We start from the raw sequence: 24,290 nt of genomic DNA, 5'->3' as shown, positions 1-24,290 counted from the left end.
CCACAAACCTGCTTCTTTCACCACAAGATTGGGGGGGGGGAATATACCTTGATCCAAAGAAGCGTCCAGGTCTGGGATTGGGGGGCTGGCCCCAGGGGGCGGAACTGGCTGGCTCGGGGGCGGGATGGGGCCTTTCCCCTCTAGCGGTGCCAGCTCCCCTCCAGCACCAGGGTTTGGGCTGGATCTCAGCCCCGTCCCAGTGATTTACCCCCCTCAAGGGGGGTTTCGTTTTTACTCTGTTGTTTAGTATTTTCTCTCAATTCTTTTAGCAAATTAGTTAAATTTCACCTACAACATTTTTTAAATTAAAATCTGGGTAACGTTATTTTTGTTACTTAACTTTTTTTTTGTAACCTGCTACAGAAATTTCCCAGCTCACAATTTATCTTTGTTGTTTTTGTTGTTTCTTTTCCGTCACATTCTTTCATCCGATTGATTTTACTGAGCAACTGTCGCTTTGTACCCAACGCATTGTCACCTGCTTATAATAATTGGTAACTGATCATTGATAATCCATCATCCAAGATCTGTTGAGAATATTTAGCAATAATTAATGGTTAATGTATAATTAGGCTTGACAATTGGAGTTTTATAATTTTTGACATCTCAATTTTTTATTTAAAGCATTTTACAATTTTCTGCTGATTTGAATGGTCGCTGCTGCGGGAGGTTACGGGGCCGTCACGCACCAGGGCGGCTCGGACAATAATTATTTGATTTCAAAAAAACGCTTTCTGCCCGTTAAAACACACCTGGCCGACGTGGACAAAGCAAATACCCTGAACTCCAGCGCCGCTCTGATCCCCAGCAGCGCTGGTCTCACGTCGCCCGTCTGGACATTTCGATGCTCATCGACAGAAAGATTTTTCCATCGGTTTGCATGGGTGAAATTGACTTGTATTGATGTTTACTGATCAAAACAGACCCCTTCCCAGGGTAAGTGTAACGTGTCACCGTTCGTTAAACGTGCAGTCTGGGCTTTACAACAATATTAATAATTAACACAACTAATGAGTAATTTATCATGTCTCTGGCAAAGTCTTGCAGCCAGGCTGGCGCCAGCCCCCGCAGCAGGAAAATGGGGAACTCAGCAGGGATCGTAGCAGCAGAGCAGGAAAGGGGCAGAGTACGTAAGGGAAAGTGAGGCGTGAGCTGCGGGAGGAGGCTGGTTCGCACAGAGACAAGTCGGAACTAGGAGTCGGTGATCGGGCCTGCAGCGTGTGCAGCTCCCAGTGCTGGGGGTGGAGGACGCAACAGGGGCAGATCGTGCAGAGAATGGGAATAAACCCATTCAACTGGGGAAGCGAGGCCGAACCGTGCTCGGAACGACTGACAGGGGAAGGGTGAAGCTGGCACCAAGTCTAGAACCGCGGAGGGGATCCAGCTTGGACGGTTTGGCCTGGGGGGAAGAAGCTTGGACGAACAACCAGGAAACGGGGGGTTCACGTTAGACGTGGCGGGTAGAAGCCGGCTTGGAGAGACCCAACACTAGCTGGGGTTGGGTGAACAGCAACGGCTCTGAGGAACTGCTCCTAGACAGCCGGGAATGGAGACCAGCCAGCCCTGGGGAGACGGGCCTAAGGCGAGGAGAATCGAGCGTTTCTCATCCGTAATAGTGTGGTTGGTGTTGAGTACAGCGTGAGTACAGCGTGAGTACAGCGTGAGTACACCGTCGCTAAGTTACAATGCACTGTCGAGAATTACTAAGGATTAAGCCTGATTTAGTCACGGAATCGGTGACTTCCAGCCACCTCCATGACTTCAGCCTCCCATGGTCGGAAGCTGCGGGGTCCCCCGGGGACAGGGAGCTGTGGGACCTCCACCGCCTCTGGCAGCCCCTGCAGCTCCCGGCTGCAGCGGGGAAACCCCTGAGCTGCCAGCGGCAGGGGCCCCCACAGCCCCGGTGCAGCTGCCCCGCGTCAGGCGGTGTGAGGCCCCACCGAGCCCCATTTCGTCCGGGATCTTGTTAGTGAAAGTCAGGGCCGGGTCACGGCTTTTGTGAATTTTCTTTTTTGCCCGTGACCCGGCCCTGACTTTCACTAACAATATCCGTGACAAAGGCTTTGCCTTACTAATAACGTATCGTTTAGAACAAAGTATTTTAATATATAATGTACAGTCCCTAATTTATAATACTTAATAAATAATGACTAATATCTCATTTATAATATAAAGTGTTATAAACGATAAATAGTAGTTATTGAGATATGATTATTTGTTAATTATTATAAAAAATGTCTATTGTTTAACATATATAATATACAGATTCTAATTTATAATAAATAATTACTACTAATGTATTTATAATATAAATTATTCAATCTCATTTAAAATAACTGTTATCTCATTTCTAAGTATTACCATATTGTTGGTTAACATAATATTATAAATTAGAGATTGTATAACAATAAACACCCCCCCCCCCCCGATTGAGACGGGGCCCTGTCGGGCCGGGCGCTGCCCAGACCCCAACCGAGATCGGGGCCCCGTCGCTGCCCAGACCCACAGTGATACCTGGGCCTTGCAGTGAATTGTGGCATTTGACGATTATCGATGGTCTCCCATTTCCACCCCTCAGTCTGACGGGGCTGGCGCTCGGGCGTCTCGCTGGTGTCACTTCGCTGTCCCGCCCCAGTGACCCAGCCCGGCCTGCATCTCACTGGCAGCGGCTCGAGTTTCGTCCGCTGGGCAGGATTTGGGCCCAACAAGCGGGAATCTGGTCTCGGGGGCCGGATTCAGGCCAAGATCGGGGCGAGCAAAACCGGGCCGGGATTTACACAGGGGAAAGGCCCTGGTGTGAATGAGACGGGGAACGTCCACAGAGCTACGGCCAGTTCCCGCCCGCTGGGGCTCTGGCCCCATTGACACCCTGCCCAACGTACAACCGCCCCTTGTGTTACACTCGGCCATCGTCCCTCTGGGACCAGCCCCCAGCCCTCTATACCTCCAGCCATTCCCCTATACCTCATCCCGTGCTCACCTGTCCCCCGTCCCCCCTGCTCACCTGTCCCCATCTCCCACCCATCTGTTTCCCAACCCCCTGCTCACCTGTCCCCATCTCCCGCTCACCTGTCCCCCCCCCCCCGTCCCTGGCCTGCCCCAGACGCTGGTCTCTTCCCTTCTCCAGCTGGTCCCTGGGCCTCGCTTCAGACCCCCCGCCCCCCGGCCCGGGGTGATGGGTGCAGCACAGGCAGCTGCAGGGTGCGGGGCAGTATCAGGACTGTGCATGGGGCCAGAGTCAGTCAGGGGGACCCAGCTAGAGACCCCCTGGGTGACCCGGCTAGAGACCCCCTGGGTGCCTGGGGGAGCCCCCAGCCCCACAGAACTCCCATAGATCCAGCCCCACGTACTGACCCCATATACCAGGGGCCCTGATCTCAATCGGGGTCTGGGCAGCGCGACGGGGCCCTGATCTCGGTTGGGGTCTGGGCAGCGCGATGGGGCCCTGATCTCGGCTGGGGTCTGGGCAGCGCCCGGCGCAATGGGGCCCCGATCTTGGTCGGTGTCTGTGCAGCGCCCGGCGCGACGGGGTCCTGATCTCGGCTGGGCGTGGTGGGAGCCTTGATCTCATTCCCTGTCTTGATCAGCACCTTTGGGTGCTATCGTAAAACACTTAATAGCTGCCCCTCCCAATTCAGGACCCCTCCTTCACTCTCCAACAGCCTGGCCTGGCCGATGGAATATTTGCTGCTTCCCTCTGGAGACCTGGTACCTGAATTTTCTCTCTCCCAGAGAGGCCGGAAAAGAAAACCAGCGCACTGCCCCGAGCTGGGAGGTATTAGATGGGCAGCTTTCTCCTCGGGGATCCCAATCTAAAGGGCGCAGGACTGGCAGGCCAAGAGCCCTGGCTGGTTTGGGATGTGCAGTGGGGAGAAGGGAAAATCCCGTATCTGAGGCTTTCAGGGCAGAGCTGGTGCCAGCAGTGGGATAAGCTGAGGGGTGTTGATTAGCCCAGCCCTGTAACAGGGTTTTCTATTTGTCAGCCAGGGCATGCAGGCTCCCAGTGCCACAAGGTGGCTGAGCCCTGTTTCATAAGAGGGGAGGTTCACACTTAGACGAGGCCCGTGTGCCCCCTAGGACTCCTGGGTTCTATTTCCAGCAGCAGAAGGGGAGGGTGGCCTGTGAGTACCGGTAGTTGCCAAGGAGTCAGGACCTCTGGGTTCCATTCCTGCCTCTGGGACTTGATTCCCTGCCCCCCGCTGGCTCTAACCACTAGACCCTACTCCCCTCCCGGTGCCAGGGAGAGAACCCAGGAGTCCTGGCTCCCAGCCCCTCCCATCTCTCTAGTTCCCAATGCCCTCCTGGTGCCAGGGAGAGAACCCAGGTGTCCTGGCTCCCAGCCCCCACTCCTGTCCCAGTGCCAGGGAGAGAACCCAGGAGTCCTGGCTCCCAGCCCCTCCCACCCCCCAGGGAACAGGGGGCGGACGCAGCAGAATCCACCAAGACGGGAGGGGGAGGAGGGAGGAGCCGTCGCCGGACGCGGCCGAATCAACCTAGCCGCTGGGAGGGGCCAGGAGCAGGGAGCGAGCGCTGGGCTGTACCAAGTGCCCGCACGGGGGCGCGCCAGGACTCCCCTTCTCTCACCAGCTCGGGCTGATATCTATGGCGAAGTGTGAGGGACAAAATTTATCGCGCAAACGCGCTGTGGCTGTTCTTTCTGTGCGTCCTTCCCCCCACCCCCCGCAGCTCTCAGCAGCAGGCTGTTCCAGGCTGGGTCTCCTCTCCCAAGCACACCGGGTCTCTGGGTTGTTTATTGTAGGGTATGTAGGCACCCTGGTTTGTTTACTGTAGGGTCTCCTGTGAGCACTGGTATGTTTGTTTACTGTAGGGTCTCTCATGTGCACTGGGACTACAGACACTAATGTATTGTTGGCTCTCTCGAGTTCTGGGGCTACGCACACCCGTTTGTTTATTGTAGGGTCTCTCTGGAGAGCTTGGACTGCATAGCCTACGGTTATTGCTGTCGGCTTGCTTATGAGCTCTGCATGCCTGTGCGTGCTGTTCATTACAGGGTCTGCCCTGAGTCCTGGCACTATACACGCTGGCTTATTATTGTAGGGTCTCCTTGAGCTCAGTGGCTTTGGTTCTACATTTTATTTTGATTTCTGTACGAAAAAAAATCATTGATGGAGCAGATAAATACAGAAAACATCCTGTGGCCAGGGGAGAAGAGAGGAGTTAACTCCCTGCACCCCTGCTCAAACCCATTAGATCCTGCTCCCCTCCCAGAGCCAGGGAGAGAACCCAGGAGTCCTGGCCCCCTGCTCTAACGCATTAGAGCTACCCAGCCACTCAACAAACCACTCAGCTGCTTCCTGAAAAGCAAAAAACCGCAGGATTGGAGACAGGGAGCAATTAGGTGAAATCCTAGAGATCAGGCTGAGGCTGGAGGAGGCGCCTGGCTGGCCAGGGACCAGGACTTCCTTAGGGAGATGGGAGGACTCCATTGGGGGGGAGGGCGTCCCTGAGAGGGCAGGGGGGTGATAATTCTGCCTGCGGCGACTATCACCGCCCAAAACGGAGGGCAGAGATCAGCGCAGCTGAAACTACACCGCGAGGGCAAAGGAGGGGGATTGGGAGCCAGGACGCCTGGGTTCTCCCTGGCTCTGGGAGGGGAGTGAGGTCTAGTGGTTAGAACAGATGTCGCTGGGAGCCAGGACTCCTTGGCTCGGTTCCTTTCCCTCCCGCTCTCCGTCATGGCATCAGTTGTGGTTGGTAAATCTCTCCCTCCCAGATACAATCACCCCCGACAGCCCAGCAGGTGTTACCGTCTCTTCACGCCCAGCAGCTCCTGCACCCAGCCCTGTTATTGTCACGGCATGTTCCCAGCCTGCTCCCGGGGCCCCAAAATCATCAGCTGCCCCAAGCCAGCACAGGCCTGGTAACCACAGCTCAGCCTCTCCTCATAAGTCATGTGCTCCAGTATATGCTCATCTCTAGAGAACCCAGGAGTCCTGGCTCCCAGCCCCCCCCTGCTCTGACCACTAGACTCCACTCCCCTCCCCGAGCTGGGGAGAGAACCCAGGAGTCCTGGCTCCCAGCCCTGCCACACCCCTTTAACTACTGGAGCTCACACCTGGTACTTTGACCCAGGGGCCGGGCTGGGAGTCCTGACTTGTGCCCTGGGAACGAAGTCCATATGGCCGAGACTATAATCAGTGACGTCACTTCTCCCCCCCCCCCACTCCTTCTTTAACCCCTTGTATCCACATTCCAGGCACTGAGCTGCTCCCTGGGTTTCTAACCCTCTCCCAGCTGGGCTGCCCGGCGGGGCCGCCTGTCCCGAGGAAAGGCCTGGCAGGGGAAGGGTTAATCTCAGCTGCTTCCTTAACAAAGGGCAGAGACCAGCCCGACAAGAATCTTCAAGGAGAGTCAAAGTCCCCTGGTCCTTGTGGACTGCGCCCGCCCTGCTCTAACCACTAGATCTCACTCCCTTCCCAGAGCCGGGGAGAGAACCCAGGAGTCCTGGCTCCCAGCCCCCCCCCTGCTCTAACCCACCAGCCCCCACTCCCCTCCCAGAGCCAGGGAGAGAACCCAGGAGTCCTGGCTCCCCGCTCTAACCCACCAGCCCCCACTCCCTTCCCAGAGCCAGGGAGAGAACCCAGGAGTCCTGGCTCCCAGCCCCCACTCCTCTCCCAGAGCCAGGGAGAGAACCCAGGAGTCCTGGCTCCCAGCCCCCACTCCTCTCCCAGAGCCAGGGAGAGAACCCAGGAGTCCTGGCTCCCCCCAGCCTCTTTCCAGTAGACGATGCGGCCTCCCCTCTAGCTGGTATTTGTAGGGTTAATAAGATGAACAGGAAATGAAAGTACCAGCCCAGGAACTGTCCTGCAGAATGGACCAATCAGGATAAAATGTGTTTGGGGGCTTGCAACCTTCATTTGCATATTTAAAGGGGACTTGATCAGTAGCAGTGGGCCCAGTGTTAGATCCTCTTCCATGTGTTTGCTGATGTCCTTGGAAGACCCTACAATAACAAACCAGTGCAACTAACAGGTTGTAGGGGGTAACTCTTTACTGTGTGGGAGTGTGTGCTTCCAAAGAGGCTGGGCTGTGAGTGCTTGTGTCTTGTTCACAGTGCATCTGGGCTATGCCAGCGTGCCTGGAAGCCCAGAGTGGCTGTGTGTGTGTGTAAGTGTAACCCTGTGTGCATTGTGAGACAGAGAGGGGGACTCCGGGTATGTGTGTAGCCCAGTGTGTGTTGAATTGTATCTCTATCTGTGTGTGTGTGCATGTGCCAGGGCTGCTGTGTCTATAATTGTATTCCAGGAAGTGTGTGTGTCTGTGAGAAGACGTGTGTGTGTATCTGGAACCCTGTGTGTAATTATATCGCTGTGTGTACATGTGTGGCACTCCATACCTCTATGCACGTGTCTCTCTGTGTGGGTGTTACCCTTCCCTAGTGTGTGTATCGGTTTGTGTTACCCTTCTATAGTGTGTGTGTATCTGTGTTAATCTTCCCTAGTGTGTATTTGTGTATCTGTTTGTGTTACCCTTCCCTAGTGTGTGTATCTGTTTGTGTTACCCTTCCCTAGTGTGTGTGTGTCTGTGTTAATCTTCCCTAGTGTGTATTTGTGTATCTGTTTGTGTTACCCTTCCCTAGTGTGTGTGTGTATCTGTGTTAATCTTCCCTAGTGTGTGTGTATTTGTGTGTATCTGTTTGTGTTAATCTTCCCTAGTGTGTGTGTTGTGTCTGTGTGGGTGTTACCCTTCCCTAGTATGTCAGAGGCATCTCCATGTCCCCGGCCCCCAATGTGCAGCTGGCCCTTTAAAGGCTCCAGGCTCCCTGTCCCCGCCCCAACCCCTGGCATTTAAAGGGTCCGTCCCCGCAGCGGGCACCAGCGCAGCGCCCGCGGCCCCGGCAATGTGGCTGTCCCGGACCTGCCCTGCAGCGGCCGCTACCCGGCGGGCGCTGGCCCCGGCCCTGAGACCCTACTGCACCCGCCGCGCCCAGCGCCAGGGGCTGCTCTTCCGGCAGGTGAGCCCGGCCGGGCCTGGGGCTGCGAGCCAGGACGCCTGGGTTCTCCCCCCGCGCTCCTGGGGGAGCGGGACCTGGTGGTTAGAGCAGGGGAGCCCGGACTCCTGGGTCCTATCCCGGCTCTGGGAGGGGAGTGGGGGCTGGTGGTTAGAGCAGGGGGGCTGGGAGCCCGGACTCCTGGGTCCTGTCGGCTCTGGGAGGAGTGGGGCTGGTGGTTAGAGCAGGGGGGCTGGGAGCCCGGACTCCTGGGTTCTCTCCCTGGCTCTGGGAGGGGAGTGGGGGCTGGTGGTTAGAGCAGGGGGGGGCTGGGAGCCCGGACTCCTGGGTCCTGTCCCGGCTCTGGGAGGGGAGTGGGGTCTGGTGGTTAGAGCAGGGGGGGGGCTGGGAGCCCGGACTCCTGGGTCCTGTCCCGGCTCTGGGAGGGGAGTGGGGTCTGGTGGTCAGAGCGGGGGAGCTGGGAGCCTGGACTCCTGGGTCCTGTCCTGGCTCTGGGAGGGGAGTGGGGGCTGGTGGTTAGAGCGGGGGAGCTGGGAGCCAGGACTCCAGGGTTCTCTCCCCACAAGGATGTGCTCTGGCAGTCAGGAAAGCCCCGCCCACCTTATTGCTGATCTGATCTGATCCGCGCTGCTGTAACTTCCCCGCCCTGCCTGCACGACTCCTGGCTTCCTGTCCTGCTCCCAGGGCAGCGGATCGGCTGGTTTTCCCCTCCCTCTCCTGGGCAAAGGGCCAGGCAGGCGGCGGGCCAGTCACCTGGCGGCCTTGGCATCGAGCCCTCGAACAGCAGCCCCGGCAGGGAGCCTGGAGCTGGGAATGACGGAGGGGCAGGAGGGAGAGCACCAGAACCATGGGTAGAACCCAGGAGTCCTGGCTCTGTTTCCCCCCGCCAGCGCTCTAACCACTAGACCCCACTCCCCTGCCGGCGCTAACTGCACCTCCCCTCCACAGCTCTTTGAGCCCGTGAGCTGCACCTACACCTACCTGCTTGCGGACCTGAAGACCAAGGCGGCGGTTCTGATCGACCCGGTTCTGGAGACGGCCAAGCGGGACGCGGAGCTGGTGCGGGAGCTGGGCCTCAGCTTACTGTATGCAGGTGAGAGCAGCTCCCCGGGGGGCCGGATGGGGACTGTCTCGTGGGAGGGAATGGGGTCAGGGCCTGTCCCCTTCAGGGGGTGCTGGCTCAGATCCAGCCCCAGGGCAGGGACTGGCTGGCTCGGCCGGGTGGGGGGCGGGATGGGTCGGGTTCCCGTCTGTAAATCCCTGGTTCTGCCCCGCGCAGCCAACACCCACTGCCACGCCGACCACATCACGGGCACCGGGCTGCTGAAGAAGATGCTGCCAGGCTGCCGCAGCGTCATCTCCCAGGACAGCGGGGCCTTGGCCGACATCCTCATCCGCGAGGGCCACGCCCTGGAATTCGGGGCCTTCGTAAGTCACCTGGGCACTGGGGCTGGGAGCCCGGACTCCTGGGTTCTCTCCCTGGCTCTGGGAGGGGAGTGGGGTCTAGTGGTTAGAACGGGGGGGGGGGGGGCTGGGAGCTGGGACTCCTGGGTCCCATGGAGGGTCACGTCACTGGCTCCCCCGTCTGCAGGCCCTGGAAGCCCGCTCCACCCCCGGACACACGGACGGCTGCCTGACCTACGTGCTCAGTGACAGGACCATGGCCTTCACCGGGGACGCCCTGCTGATCCGGGGCTGCGGCCGCACGGACTTCCAGCAGGGTGAGGGCGAGCTGGGGGGGGGAGGGGTTTTTGGGAGAGGTAGTGAATGGTTACCGTGGGGACAGGAGGGTGCATCCCTTGGATATGATGGTGGCTGCCATGGTGATGGTGACAACCGCTGGGCATGACCTGGAAATGCCATGGTGAGGGGTGTGTGTGTGGGAGGGTTATCTCTAGGACATTATTGGTAGTTGCCGTGGGGATGGTGGGAGCATCTCTGGGTTCACCTCCTAGTCGCCATAGCCCTGGGGAACATGGCTGCTGGTTGCCAAGGTGATGGCAGTGGGTGCTGGGGCAATGATGGCGGTGCCATGCCAGGGAGCTTTGGCCAGGCGGTGGTGGGGGTGCCTTGCCAGGGGGTTTGGCCAGAGGGCATTGGGGGTGCTGTGCCAGGGGCTTCAGAGAGGGGGTACTGGGGGGTGGGCAGAGTGCTCTGCTGGGGGGTATGGCACGATGCAGCTGGGGTTCCCATGGGGCACTGGGGGTGCCATGCCAGGGGATTGGCTGTGTCCCCCACCCCATGGTAACTAGGACCCACTTCTCTCCACCCCCCAGGCTCCCCGGAGACCCTGTACCGCTCCGTGCACGAGAAAATCTTCACGCTCCCCGGAGACTGTCTGATCTACCCCGCCCACGACTACACGGGTGAGTCCGAGCACGGCGCTAGGGGGCGCTGTGCTGTGGGGGGCAGGGCTCAGTAGGGGCAGGCAGGGCTGGCCCCGATGCCCCAGCCCGGCACTAGGGGGCGCTGTGCTGCGGGGGGCGGGGCTCAGTAGGGGCAGGCAGGGCTGGCCCCGATGCCCCAGCCCGGCACTAGGGGGCGCTGTGCTGCGGGGGGCGGGGCTCAGTAGGGGCAGGCAGGGCTGGCCCCGATGCCCCAGCCCGGCACTAGGGGGCGCTGTGCTCCAGGGAGCCGGGTGGGGGCTCCCCCTGCTGGTGCTGTATCTCACCCGCCCCCTGGCGCCCCCTGCAGGCCAGACGGTGTCCACGGTGGAGGAAGAGAGGACCCTGAACCCCCGACTGACCCAGAGCTGCGAGGCCTTTGTCCAGCTGATGAACAGTTTGAACCTTCCTGAACCCAAACAAATGGGTGAGACTGGGAGCCAGGACACCTGGGTTCTCTGGCGGGGGTGGGAGGGGCGTGGAGGTCTAGTGGTTAGAGCAGAGGGGGGCCGTGTTCTATCCCAGCTGAGGGCCACTGTGGGGTGTGGACGAGGCCACGGCCAGGGCCCCTATCACTGTCTAACACGTCTCTGATTTTTTTTTTTTTCCCCATCCTCTGCAGATTTTGCCGTCCCAGCAAACCTCAAGTGTGGGATACAGGATGCAGCAACTTAGCCCCGCCCTCTTTCTCCAGTGCCACGCCCTTTGTGTTAAGCCCCACCCACCTCATCATAGGCTGCACCCTCTCACTGACCCTTATGATGATGGAAGGTCCTTGGGCCTGGGGCTGGCTGTCCCTGACTGTCACTCGGGTCCCCGCCCTTAAGTAAAATCTGGGGGCTCCCTCCTTGGGGTCCTGAGTAGGGGGGCACATTCCTTAAGTGGGGAGAGGGTTAGTGATCTTCAACCACGGACGCTTCCCTTCCCCCGCTGCAACCTCCCCACCAATTCCTCTAACGCCCCCAGTTGGGCATTAGGGAGTTTGCACCTTCCTCTGCATTTTCTGTGGGGTGGGGGGGTCCCCCTAGCCTCCATGGGGGAGCAAAGCCCCCCGTTCCCTGAGCCTGGTGTGCAGACAGCGGGGAACCCCGGCAGCCGGAGTTGGGGTCTGAGAGAGGCCCCAGGCCCCTATAGTCTCTATTTGAATGACAGGGTGCCCGGGCGGCCCCTGCTCGGTTCTGTGAGGCCCCTGCTTCCCACCCACTCTGCAGGGCTCCCTCCACTAGCTGGACTGTCTCTGCTCCGTGGGGTGTCGCCGCCTCCAGGCCGAGAGCTGGGAGTGGGGCTCCCCCACTGTGGGCTGGGAGAGGGGGGGCCCTGTCTGTGACTGTGGCTCAATCTTGAGGGGGACAGGGGGGTTGGAAATGAACCGCTGCGGAGAGAATAAAGTTGTGTTGGACGCACTGGACTTGAGTTTGCTTCACAAGGCAGGAGGCCGGGTGAGATGGGCCCATAGGGCCACCGTGTTACTGCAGTTCCCCACCAGAGGGCGCTGCTCCCTCACTTTTCCCAGCCTGGTCCCTGGATTTGCTTCCCCCCCCCCCCATATACCCCAGCGGCCCCAGCCCCCCTCGCCTCCCACTCCAGGAACAGCAGCAGGAGCCTGCATGTGGTCTTGGCAAGAGGGAAGGAGAATCGGCTTCCATCCCTTTCCCCCGCTCCTGAGATCTGAACTCGCCCCCTGCCCTTCCTCTCGTCATGACAGTTTTTTCCTTTCCAGGGAGGGGTAAGCCCTGGCCACAGCCCCCACATCTTAAAAAAGGGAACCCCCACCCCTTGGTCTGTTCCCACCCACCCTGACCCCTGCAAACAGGCCCAGCCAGCTGGACACCGCCCCAGAGCCAGGCGCAATGCTGGCAGGGCCCCGTCCCAGCTGGAGTGGGAAAGGTCCTTCTGCCTGGTGAACTCCATGGGGCTGGGATAGAGCCATCCCCACACCCCCCCTCCAAGAAGGGGTGCTGCCCCTTTAAGGCTGCAGCCCTGGCAGAAAGGAATTGTGGGAGCTGTAGTCCCCAGGGTTGATGGGTGTTGTAAGCTGGGCAGTGAGGCATGCTGGGAAGGGACCAGGGCTATATAAGGGGTCCCCTCTCGGCTGCCAAGAGGGGGGTCTGGGTAAATAAGGGGGGGTTGGGCGCCTTAGCCAGCCAGCAGCTGTGAGATGCGCCTGGGGCAATTGTGCACCACTGCACTTGTGCAGAATTTGGGTCCCCCCCCCTGGATTTTTTTGTTTCCCTGCAGAATACGAGATTCTGCTGGGGAAGGAATGTGAGGGGCCGTGCGCACGTCCCTGGGAGCAGCCGGGGGGATGTAAATCGCCGCCCCCAACCTCCGTGCAGCCAGGGGCCTGCGCTCCCCGCTGGGAGGCAGCCCCCGTGTGCGCCCCTTGTCCATGTCACTGCGCCTGACCCGCAGAGGCGTGGGGCTGACCCAAGCAGCCGTGGGGAAGCCATGGGGAGCCTTGTGCCATTGCAGGAGGGTGGGGGCACCTATTCCCCCCCCCTCGAGTTTCACGCTGCGCAGGCAGGTCTCCTCCAGGAGCAGGGTTCTCCGGCTCCCTGTGCTAGGGAAGTGGGGGTGGGCCAGGCAAGGAAGGGGTCAGTTGGGGTGTGAGGGGGAAGCAGAGGGGTTCCCCAGTGGTAGAGTGGGGGTTGTTGGAGCCTGGGGGGGCAGTGGGATGGGGAAGGGAGAGACGAGGGCACAGGGCTGTACCCTGGGGGCGGGGGCAGCCGAGGGGGAACGGTCCATGGGACAAGGATCCTGATGAGGGAGAGGAAGCCGAGGAAGGGTCTGCAGGCGAGAAGTAGCTACGTGGGTCTTGGGGTGTATTTGCCCACTGAGAACCAGGGACCCCCCTCATCTCTGCCTGGGAGAGAACTGGGAGAGACCCCACTGCGCTAATGTGTTCTCCTGCCTCCCCCTCCTCCCCCAGGCTCGTGCTTCTGGGTAACCTACACTGCAGCAAGGTTCCCCGTGGGCGCAGGGGGGTCGGCCCCTCTCTGCTCCTGGAGATCGTCTGTGTCGTTACAGGCAGACTCGCTGACAGGGATCTTGCAATAAATTACCAAAATAGCTGAAAGTGAGGGGATGACATGGGATTATTCTGACACAATGCACAGTGGGTTACAATGTTGTGTGCAGAACTTCTGGGGGGTTTTGTGCAGAATTCCGCCCCGAGTAGGGAGCCTGGCACCCTCTCCCCGTGCTGCCCCGGCAGCATTCTCTGTGGTTGCTTCCAGCCCTGGATCTCAAAGCAATTAACACAGGTTAGTTAGTGGACCCTGACAAACCTTTCCATCCCTGGGGAAACTGAGTCAAGTGTCTCAACCCTATTATACAGTGAGGGAAACTGAAGCAGAAAGAGGGGAAATCTGTGCAGGACAGCTGGGCGTAGAACCCAGTAGCCCTGGGTCCTAGAGCCCCCCCTTGCTCTAACCACTAGACTCCTTTCTCCTCCCAAAACCAGAATAGAATGCAGGAGTCCTGCCTCCCAGCTGCCCCTGCTCTAACCATTAGACCCCACTCCCCTCCCAGAGCCGGGGAGAGAACCCAGGAGTCCTGGCTCCCAGCCCCCCTGCTCTAACCACCAGCCCCCACTCCCCTCCCAGAGCTGGGGAGAGAACCCAGGAGTCCTGGCTCCCAGCCCCCCTGCTCTAACCACCAGCCCCCACTCCCCTCCCAGAGCCGGGGAGAGAACCCAGGAGTTCTGGCTCCCAGGCCCCCACTGCTCTCACCCAATTGACCCATGAAATCCAGGGTGTGGCCAATTCTCCACTTCCCACCCGCCTGCCCCATGTTTATAGCGGGGGTGTGGGGCTGAGGGTATATGATGCCAGCCAAGGTGGGTGGGGGGAAGGTGGCAGAACCTCATATCCCATAGACGGACACTGAGCAGGGGTCAGCGCCAGCTACCAAGGAAGGGGACGGGGCTCTTTGGGTGCGGGGTGGCTGACCTAGAGAAATGGGCTTTAAACAATGTTCAGTGCCCAGAGGTGAATCCTCACTACGGAGCCCTGGGCGAAGGGTTGGAATCGGGGGCACACGTGGGCAGAGGAGACACTAGAGGGCAAATCTAGTGAACGTGCAAGATGCCTGTGTGCTAATGCACCGAGTATGGGGAATAAACAGGAAGGGCTGGAGATCCCAGTGAATAACCCCGGTTACGACAGAAGGTGCAGCACGATGACTTGACAGGTTAAGTCCCGTGACTGCAATATCGGTGCAGAAGGGCACAGGTCACTCAGGCAGGCAGGGATAGCAAAGGTGTCTGCAGCAGCTCTGGGGCTGAGATGGGAATAGGAGACGGACTTTTTGAAAGTCTCCGGGTAGGGATAAAGTGGGGAAAACCAAGGGTCGGGGGGACGCCATGGTAGGGTCGGCTCCAGACCGGCTAACCAGGAAGAAGAGATGAATGAGGCTTTTCTTAAACAACTCACAAAATCATGCAAAGCCCAGGACGTGGTGGTGCCAGGGGATTTCAACCACCCAGAGATCAGCTGGGAAAATAACAGAGCCGGGCCCAGATCTTGGAATACACTGGAGACACATTTGGTGAAAGCCGCGAGGTGGGAGGCGGGGGGGCGGTTCTGGATTTGGTTCTGACCCGAAGGGAGGAACTGGTGGAGAACGTGAAGGTGGAAGGCAGCTTGGGCGAAAGGGCTCAGGAAATGAGAGCTCAGAGGAAACAGCGGAGATCAGCCAACGGACGGGACAGGCCTGTTACTCAGTGAGGAGGGAAAACCAGTAACAGAAAACGAAGCGACGGCTGAAGTGTTAAATGCCCTTTTTGTTTCTGTTTTCACCAGCCGACTGCCACGGTGAACGTCAGCAGACATGGGGCAGGAGCTGAGGCTACAATAGGAAAAGAGCGAGTTAAGAATTACTTAGCTAAGCGCCATGTCTTCAAGTCGGCAGGGCCTGACGAAATCCGTCCTCGGGTACGTAAGGAACCGGCTGAAGAGATCTCTGAGCCACTAGCGATTCTCTGTGAGAACTCCGGGAGCACGGACGGGAGAGAGCCCAGAGGACTGGAAAAGGGCAAATATTTTACCTGGCTATGAAAAGAGGAATAAGCACAACCCAGCGACTTACAGACCAGCCAGCTTCACTTCCATACCCGGAGAGATAATGGAGCAAATAATCACACAACCCGTTTGTGTGCACCTAGGAAATACGAAGGTGATCAGTACCACTCAGCACGGACTTGTCAGGAACAAATCGTGTCAAGCCAACCTCAGCTCCTTCTTTGGCAGGGTAACAAGTCTGGTGGATGGGGGGGAAGTGGTAGACGTGGTTTATCTTGACTTGAGTAAGGCTTTCGATGCAGTCTCACATGACCGACCTTCTCATAAACAAACCAGAGAAATCCAGCCTAGACAAACCTACTCTAAGCTGGGTGCACGACTGGCTGGAAAAACCGCTCCCGGGGAATAGTTATCAGTGGGTCGCAGCCAAGTTGGAAGGAGCCCTCGAGTGGGGTCCTGGCGGGATCTGTCCTGGTCCGGTTCTGTTCGGTGATTTGGATAACGGCCTGGAGAACACACACATAAAGTCTGAGGACAACCCCGAGCTGGGAGGGGTTGCAAGCTGTCACGGACTCCCAGGCCCCGGGTTCTCTCGGCTCCGTACGGCCCCTGGGACGAACCCCCCAGTGTGACAGCCCTTCTTGGGGGTCACGATCTCTCACGGGGGTTAAGCCCTGGGCTCCAGCACCTCCTGGAACCAGACGTCTCTGAGCCCCCAGCCGCCTGGCTCTGCTGTGGGCCCCCACCCCCAGGGGGAGCAACACCCCCCATCTCTAGCTGCAGTGACTCCGCCAGCATCACGCAGGGGGTTTATTGAACGTCTGGACCCAGCCCAGGCAGGTCTCAGGGCCCTCGGGCCTGGCCAGTCTCCACCCCGGCCAGCTGGGCCTGTCCCCATCCCCATGGGTCCGGCTGCTCCTTGTCCCCTGCCCAGACCCCTCCTTCCAGCCAAGCCCCCTAAATCCCCTCCCCCACCAGCCCCTCCTCCGCCCTTTGTCTTCGGTCCCAGGTGAACAGGTCCCCAGGGCCCTTCTCTTCTGGCCTTTGTTCGCCCTGGCTGGTCAGGTCCCCCGGCTCCCTCTCTCCTCAGCCATTGTCCCCCCACTGGCCAGAACCCGCTGGCTCCCAATCTCCAGGCTGGTGTCTGGGGTCCTGGCTGCTAGACAAGGTCACACCTGGTCCCCCGCAACCACAAAGCCCTTCCCACCCCCTTGTTACATATGCCGCACGCAGGGAAACTGAGGCACACACAGTGTTCATGCAAAACACTAAGAAAATCCCCCTTTTTGTCGCACCAGCGCGTTGGACAGGATTAAGATTCAAAATGATCTGGACAAACTGGAGAAATGGTCTGAAGTAAATCAGATGAAATTCAATCAGCACAAATGCCAAGTGCTTCACTTGGGAAGGAACGATCAGCTGCACACACAGAATGGGACATGGCTGCCTAGGAAGGAGCCTGCGGGAAGGGATCCGGGGGTCAGACTGGATCACAAGCGAAATGTGAGTCACCAGTGCGATGATGTGGCAAAACCAGAGGCCGTTCTCCTGGGATGTCTCATCAGGAGTGTGGTAAGCAAGACACGGGAAGTGATTCTTCAGCTTTGCTCCGCGCTGATACGGCCTCAGCTGGAGGCTTGCGTCCAGTTCTGGGCACCGCACGCGAGGAAAGATGTGGGCAAATCGGAGAGAGTCCAGGGGAGAGCAACAAAGACGATTAACGGTCTAGAAAACGTGGCCTTCGAGGGCAGGTTGAAATTAGTCGGGAGGAGAGAAGACGGAGGCAGGGGGACGACATAACGCTCTTTAAGTCCATAAACGGTTAAGAGGAGGGTGGCAGATTGTTCTTGTGCAGTGAGGACAGGACAGGAAGCAATGGGCTTAAACTGCAGCAAGGGAGGTTTAGGTTGGATGTTAGGAAAAACTTCCTGCCTGTCCGGGTGGTTACGCGCCGGGGTAAATTGCCCAGGGAGGTGGTGGAATCTCCATCACGGGGGGTTTTGAAGAACAGGTGGTGCAGGGGACTGGACTGGATGGCTGAGCGAGGTCCCTTCCAGGCTGACATGTCCATCAGTGTCTCATTTCACCCCCCGAGCTAGCCAGTCGCCCAGCTGGCGGGGGTCGGAGTCGGCACCCGCTAGAGAAGAAGGGCCCTGTGCCCAGGAGGACAGGTGCCCGGAGTGGGTGGCAGGGGTGGCGTGGGGGCCGGGGGGGTGTTGTTTGTGGCTCTTCGTCGATCCCCCACCACGCTGGGTGTCTCCCTGAACATCCAACTTCATTGACATTAACTAGGGTGACCAGACGCCCGGATTTTATAGGGACAGTCCTGATTTGGGGTCTTTCTCTTACATAGGCTCCTATTACCCCCACCCCCTGTCCCGATTTTTCACACTTACTGTTTGGTCACCCTAAAATTAACTGCCCCCCCGGGGTGGGAGCCAACCCACCGGCTTGGAATGATTGGCCTGCTGCAAGGCAGGGAAACTGAGACTCAGGGAAGGACCTGCCGGAACTGGAGATAGAACCCAGGAATCCTGGCTCCGCCCCTCCCTTTCCCTTCCCATCCCAGAGCCAGGGAGAGAACCCAGGAGTCCGGGCTCCCCCCCTCCCCAACCCGTTACCTCTCCCCAGCCACTCACAAACAGCTCAGCTGCTTCCTGAAAAGGAAAAAACCACAGATTTGGAAGCAGGGCAGCCTAGAGATCTGGCCGAGGCCGGAGGAGGCCCCTGGGCAGCCAGTGACCAGGGCTTCCTTAGCGAGATGGGGGCACTCTGTTGTGGGGGCAGGGGGTCCCCAAGAGGGCAGGTGAGAAAATCCTGCCTGCCACGACTGTCACCGCCCCAAACGGCTGAAAGGGCCGAGTTCAGCGCTACTACACCGCAAGGGAAAAGGAGGGGTGTCAGACTGGTTGGGAGCCAGGACGCCTGGGTTCTCGCTCTGGCTCTGGGAGGGGAGAGGGGTCAGAGCAGGGGGGCTGGGAGCCAGGACGCCTGGGTTCTCTAGAGATGAGTGCATACTGTGCAGTCCCGTTGCCTGTGGGTCTCCGGGGGCGTGACGCGCTCATTCCCTCCTGGCTGCACCATGGTTACCCGGCCTGTGCAGGCTCGGTGTGTGTGGGGGGGGATGATTTTGGGCCTCCGGGAACGTGCCGTGGCAATAACAGGGCTGGGTGCAGGTGCTGGGGAGCTGCTGGGTGCGAAGAGACGGTAACTCCTGCTGGGCTGTCGGGGGTGATTGTATCTGGGAGGGAGAGATTTACCAACCGCAACTGGTGCCATGATGGAGAGGGGGAGGGACAGGAACTGAGCCAAGGAGTCCTGGCTCCCAGCGACATCTGTTCTAACCACTAGACCTCACTCCCCTCCCAGAGCCAGGGAGAGAACCCAGGAGTCCTGGCTCCCAGCCGCACCCGCCAGCCCCAACCACTTTAAGATCTCCAACCTGCCCTGTGCTCCCCGCCTCTGCCTCCTCCCTCCCGCCCGCCCCCACCCTCTGGCATTTAAAGGACTCACCCCCCCCCCGCCCCAGCCTGGCACCAGCGCATCGCCCAAGGCTCCAGCAACCAGCGAGCCCCGGCCATGACCCTGAGACCGCACTGCACCTGCCGTGGCCAGGGCCAGGAGCTGCTCTTCCGGCAGGTGAGCTCCGGGCATGCGGGTGGGGAGCCAGGACACCTGGGTTCTCTCCCCGGCTCTGGGAGGAGTGGGGTCTAGTGGTTAGAGCGGGGTGGGGGCTGAGAGCCAGGACTCCTGGGTTCTCTCCCCGGCTCTGCGAGGGGAGTGGGGGCTGGTGGTTAGAGCAGGGGGCTGGGAGCCAGGACTCCTTGTTTCTCTCCCAGCTCTGGGAGGGGAGTGGGGTCTAGTGGTTAGAGCAGGGGGGCTGGGAGCCAGGACTCCTTGGTTCTCTCCCTGGCTCTGGGCGGGGCGGGGGGGCTGGTGGGTTAGAGCAGGGAGGGCTGGGAGCCAGGGCTCCTGGGTTCTAGCCCCAGCTCTGGGAGGAGAGAGGGGTCTGGTGGTGGAGCCCGGACTCCTGGGTTTTCTCTGTGGGGCTTTGGGAGGGGAGTGGGGTCTAGTGGTGAGAGCAGGACTCCTGGGTTCTCTAGAGATGCATGCATACTGTGCAGTCCCGTTGTCTGTGGGTCCCCGGGGGCCAGTCCTGGGGGGCGTGACGTGATCATTCCCTCCTGGCTGCGCTGTGGTTACCCGGCCTGTGCAGGCTCGTGGGGGGGGGGATGATTTTGGGCCCCCGGGAGCAGGCTGGGAACGTGCCGTGGCAATAACAGGGCTGGGTGCAGGAGCTGCTGGGTGCGAAGAGACGGTAACTCCTGCTGGGCTGTCGGGGGTGATTGTATCTGGGAGGGAGAGATTTACCAACCACAACTGATGCCATGATGGAGAGGGGGAGGGAAAGGAACCGAGCCAAGGAGTCCTGGCTCCCAGTCCCCTGCTCTAACTACTAGACCTCACTTAACTTCCAAGAACTGGGGATAGAACCCAGGAGTCCTGGCTCCCAGCCGCCCCCCCCCCGCTCTAACCACTAGACCCCACTCCCCTGGCGGCGCTAACTGCACCTCCCCTCCACAGCTCTTTGAGCCCGTGAGCTGCACCTACACCTACCTGCTGGTGGACCTGAAGACCAAGGCGGCGGTTCTGATCGACCCGGTTCTGGAGACGGCCAAGCGGGACGCGGAGCTGGTGCGGGAGCTGGGCCTCAGCTTACTGTATGCAGGTGAGAGCAGCGCCCCGGGGGGCCGGATGGGGACTGTCTCATTGCGGAAGGGAATGGGGTCAGGGCCTGTCCCCTTCAGGGGGTGCTGGCTCAGATCCAGCCCCAGGGCAGGGACCGGCTGGCTCGGCGGGGTGGTGGAGGGGGATGGGTCGGGTTCCCGTCTGTAAATCCCTGGTTCTGCCCCGCGCAGCCAACACCCACTGCCACGCCGACCACATCACGGGCACCGGGCTGCTGAAGAAGATGCTGCCAGGCTGCCGCAGCGTCATCTCCCAGGACAGCGGGGCCTTGGCCGACATCCTCATCCGCGAGGGCCACGCCCTGGAATTCGGGGCCTTCGTAAGTCACCTGGGCACTGGGGCTGGGAGCCCAGACTCCTGGGTTCTCTCCCTGACTCGAGGGGAGTGGGGAGTGGAGTCTAGTGGTTAGCGCAGGAGGGTTGGGGGGCAGGACTCCTGGGTTCTGTCCCCAGCTCTGGGAGGGTCTAGTGGGTTAGAGCGGGGGGCTGGGAGCCCGGACTCCTGGGTTCTCTCCCTGGCGCTGGGAAGGGAGTGGGGGCTGGTGGTTAGAACAGGGTGGGCTGGGAGCCAGGACTCCTGGGTTCTTTCTCTGGCTCTGGGAGGGGAGTGGGGTCTAGTGGGTTAGAGCGAGGTGGGCCTGGGAGCCAGGACTCCTGGGTTCTCTCCCCGGTGCTGGGAGGGGAGTGGGGGCTGGTGGTTAGAAAAGGAGGGGCTGGGAGCCAGGACTCCTGGGTTCTCTCCCTGGCGCTGGGAAGGCGAGGAGGGGGGGGTCTAGTGATTAGAGCATGTGTGTGGGGGGAGGGAAGGATTGAGAGCTCAGACTCCTGGGTTCTCTCCCCAGCGCTGGGAGGGGAGTGGGGTCTAGTGGTTAGAACAGGGGGGGCTGGGAGCCCGGACTCCTGGGTTCTCTCCCTGCCTCTGGGAGGGGAGTGGGGTCTAGTGGTTAGAACAGGGCGGGGCTGGGAGCCGGACTCCTGGGTTCTCTCCCTGGCTCTGGGAGGGGAGTGGGGGCTGATGGTTAGAACAGGGGGGGCTGGGAGCCAGGACTCCTGGGTTCTCTCCCCGGTGCTGGGAGGGGAGTGGGGACTAGTGGTTAGAACGGGGGGGCTGGGAGCCAGGACTCCTGGGTCCCATGGAGGGTCACGTCACTGGCTCCCCCCGTCTGCAGGCCCTGGAAGCCCGCTCCACCCCCGGACACACGGACGGCTTCCTGACCTACGTGCTCAGTGACAGGACCATGGCCTTCACCGGGGACGCCCTGCTGATCCGGGGCTGCGGCCGCACCGACTTCCAGCAGGGTGAGGGCGAGCTGGAGGGGGGCGGGGAATGTGTTACCGGGTGGGGGTGTTTCTTGGAGGGCAGGTGCATGGTTACCGTGGGGACAAGAGGATACCTCCCTGGGATATGATGGTGGCCGCCATGGCGATGGGGGACATCTCCAGGTGGTGCCCAGCAGTTGCCATAGCGATGAGGAACATGGCTGCTGGTTGCCAAGGGGATGGCAGGGTGTGTCTCTGGGGCTCAGCCAGTGGGTGCTGTGGGGGTGGCGGGGGTGCCCTGCCAGGGGGTTTGGCCAGAGGGTGTTGGGGGTGCTGTGCCAGGGGCTTCAGAGAGGGGGCACTGGGGGGATGGGCAGAGTGCTCTGCTGGGGGGTATGGCACGATGCAGCTGGGGTTCCCATGGGGCACTGGGGGTGCCATGCCAGGGGATTGGCTGTGACCCCCCACCCCATGGTAACCAGGACCCACTTCTCTCCACCCCCCAGGCTCCCCGGAGACCCTGTACCGCTCCGTGCACGAGAAAATCTTCACGCTCCCCGGAGACTGTCTGATCTACCCCGCCCACGACTACACGGGTGAGTCCGAGCACGGCGCTAGGGGGCGCTGTGCTGCGGGGGGTGGGGCTCAGTAGGGGCAGGCAGGGCTGGCCCCGATAGCCCAGCACTAGGGGGCGCTGTGCTGCGGGGGGCGGGGCTCAGTAGGGGCAGGCAGGGCTGGCCCCGATGCCCCAGCCCGGCACTAGGGGGCGCTGTGCTCCAGGGAGCCGGGTGGGGGCTCCCCCTGCTGGTGCTGTATCTCACCCGCCCCCTGGCGCCCCCTGCAGGCCAGACGGTGTCCACTGTGGAGGAAGAGAGGACCCTGAACCCCCGACTGACCCAGAGCTGCGAGGCCTTTGTCCAGCTGATGAACAACTTGAATCTGCCTCAGCCCAAGAAAATTGGTGAGGCTGGGAGCCCGGACGCCTGGGTTCTCTCCCGGGGCTGGGAGGGAGGAGGGTTGGTGGGTTCGAGCAGCAGGGAGGGGGGAGGGGAGCCAGGATGCCTGGGTTCTCTCCCAGGGAGGGTGGTGGGGTCTGGGGGGTTAGAAGAGGGGGTGGGGAGCCCGGACGCCTGGGTTCTCTCCCAGGGCTGGGAGGGAGGAGGGTTGGTGGGTTAGAGCAGCCGGGGGCTGGGAGCCAGGACGCCTGGGTTCTCTCCCAGGGTTGGGAGAGAGGAGGGTTGGTGGGTTAGAGCAGCGGGGGGCTGGGAGCCAGGACGCCTGGGTTCTCTCCCAGGGCTGGGAGGGAGGAGGGTTGGTGGGTTCGAGCAGCGGGGAGAGGGTAGGGGAGCCAGGATGCCTGGGTTCTCTCCCAGGGAGGGTGGTGGGGTCTGGTGGGTTAGAGGAGGGGGTGGGGAGCCCGGACGCCTGGGTTCTCTCCCAGGGCTGGGAGGGAGGAGGGTTGGTGGGTTAGAGCAGCGGGGGGCTGGGAGCCAGGACGCCTGGGTTCTGTTCCCAGCTGTGGGCCGTGGATGGCGTAGAGGAGGCGAGGACCCCATCACGTCTGTCTGACGCGCGTCTCTTCTTCGGTCCTTTGCAGATATCGCTGTCCCGGCAAACCTGAAGTGTGGGATCCAGGATGTGGAGATTTAGCCCCACCCTCTTTACTCCAAGGCCACACCCCTCAGAACAAGCCCCGCCCACCTCCACACAGGCCATGGCCTCTCATTGCCCCTTACTGGGATGGAAGGTCCTTTGGCCTGGGGGGGGCTGTCCCTGACTCTCACTCCGGTCCCCACCTTTAAGTGAAAGCTGGGAGCTGCCTCCTTTGGGTCCTCGGTGGGACTGTGGATCCATCAATGGGGGCAGTTAACGATCTTCAACCGTGGCAGGTCCCTTCCCCCCCTCACCAGCACCCCCCCATTCCTCTGACACCCCCAGTCTGGCATTAGTCTGCATTGACTGTCATGTGGGGATGTCCTGCTGGCCTCCCCTGGGAAGCAAAGACCCTCCCCTTCCCTGAGCTTGGAGTGCGGATAACAGGGGACCCCAATGCAGACCAGTGGCCTGCATTGAGGTCCAAGAGAGACCCCCCCCATGCCTGGTGTTTGAATAGCGGGGTGCCCTGCGGGAGCCCCACTTGGTTCGGTTAGGGCCCTCCCCCACCCTGCAGCTGAATGCAGGGGGAGACCCCCACTCCCAGGGGCTCTGGATTAGTGCTGTTTGCACTAGCTGGACTTTCCCCATCTCTGCCCCCAGGGTCTCCGGCGATCCCGGCCCTGGACTCCCTGCTCTGTGCAGGGTGAGGGGAGGGGAAGGGGCCCTGACCCTCAGCGGGGTTTGGAAACGAGCAGCTGCTGCCGCCACCAAGAGAATAAAATTCTGTTGGACCCATTTGGACTTGACTTTGCTTCGCAAGGTGGGACGCTGGGGCAGACGGGGCCCGTGTGGCTCGGGCAGGGCGGGATGAGGGGGGTGGACGGGCCCGTGTGGCTCGGCCAGGGCGGGATACTTGGCTCCTGGTGTTGAGGTTGTGGGGCAGGACCCCAGGCTGGCTGGGCTCATGGGGCCACCCTGTTACTGCAGTTTCCCACCAGGGGGCGCTGCTCCCTCACTCTTTTCCCCGCCTGTTCTCCGCTTTGCAGCTGGGGGGTTGTGGGTGCTCTCCTCCCCCTGCCCTCAGGCCCCCCCGACTCCCCCCTAGGAACAGCCGCAGGAGCCTACGTGTGGCCCTGGCCCAAAGAACGGTGAGAGGGAAGGAAAATCGGCTTCCGTCCCTCCCCGCACCGAGCCAAACTGCTCCCCCATCCTTCCTTCATCCAGTCCTGCTAGTTCTTCCCTTCCCTCCTCTCCAGGGAGGGGTGAGCCACAGCATCCCCCCCCACCCTGCTTAAAAAAGGGACTCCCA

At 60.6% G+C, this 24,290-nt stretch overlaps 2 protein-coding genes across 3 annotated transcripts; both read left to right on the top strand.

The window, feature by feature from the left end:
• Window positions 1–7,818: 7,818 nt before the first annotated feature.
• On the top strand, window positions 7,819–11,757 carry LOC120390485 (persulfide dioxygenase ETHE1, mitochondrial-like). The gene is made up of 7 exons (XM_039513195.1): window positions 7,819–7,975; window positions 8,921–9,065; window positions 9,252–9,400; window positions 9,564–9,693; window positions 10,249–10,338; window positions 10,667–10,783; window positions 10,979–11,757. The coding sequence occupies exons 1-7, from the start codon at window positions 7,862–7,864 to the stop codon at window positions 11,029–11,031; spliced, it is 798 nt and encodes a 265-aa protein (XP_039369129.1). The 5' UTR covers window positions 7,819–7,861; the 3' UTR covers window positions 11,032–11,757.
• A 4,970-nt stretch (window positions 11,758–16,727) lies between these two features.
• Window positions 16,728–23,663, top strand: ETHE1 (ETHE1 persulfide dioxygenase). 2 transcript variants are annotated; one of them, XM_039513542.1, is made up of 7 exons: window positions 16,728–16,880; window positions 19,962–20,106; window positions 20,297–20,445; window positions 21,295–21,424; window positions 21,892–21,981; window positions 22,230–22,346; window positions 22,983–23,663. In XM_039513542.1, exons 1-7 carry the CDS (start codon window positions 16,743–16,745, stop codon window positions 23,033–23,035), a joined length of 822 nt encoding a protein of 273 aa, XP_039369476.1. In that variant the 5' UTR covers window positions 16,728–16,742; the 3' UTR covers window positions 23,036–23,663. The 2 variants fall into 2 exon arrangements, with proteins under 2 accessions (XP_039369476.1, XP_039369477.1); XM_039513543.1 differs by lacking the exon at window positions 16,728–16,880 and adding an exon at window positions 18,944–19,016 and having other exon boundaries at window positions 22,983–23,662.
• Window positions 23,664–24,290: the final 627 nt, after the last annotated feature.

This window comes from Mauremys reevesii, linkage group 24, assembly GCF_016161935.1.
Source record: "Mauremys reevesii isolate NIE-2019 linkage group 24, ASM1616193v1, whole genome shotgun sequence".
NCBI classification, from domain to species: Eukaryota; Metazoa; Chordata; order Testudines; family Geoemydidae; genus Mauremys; species Mauremys reevesii.
This window is presented reverse-complemented; position numbering and strand designations above follow the sequence as displayed.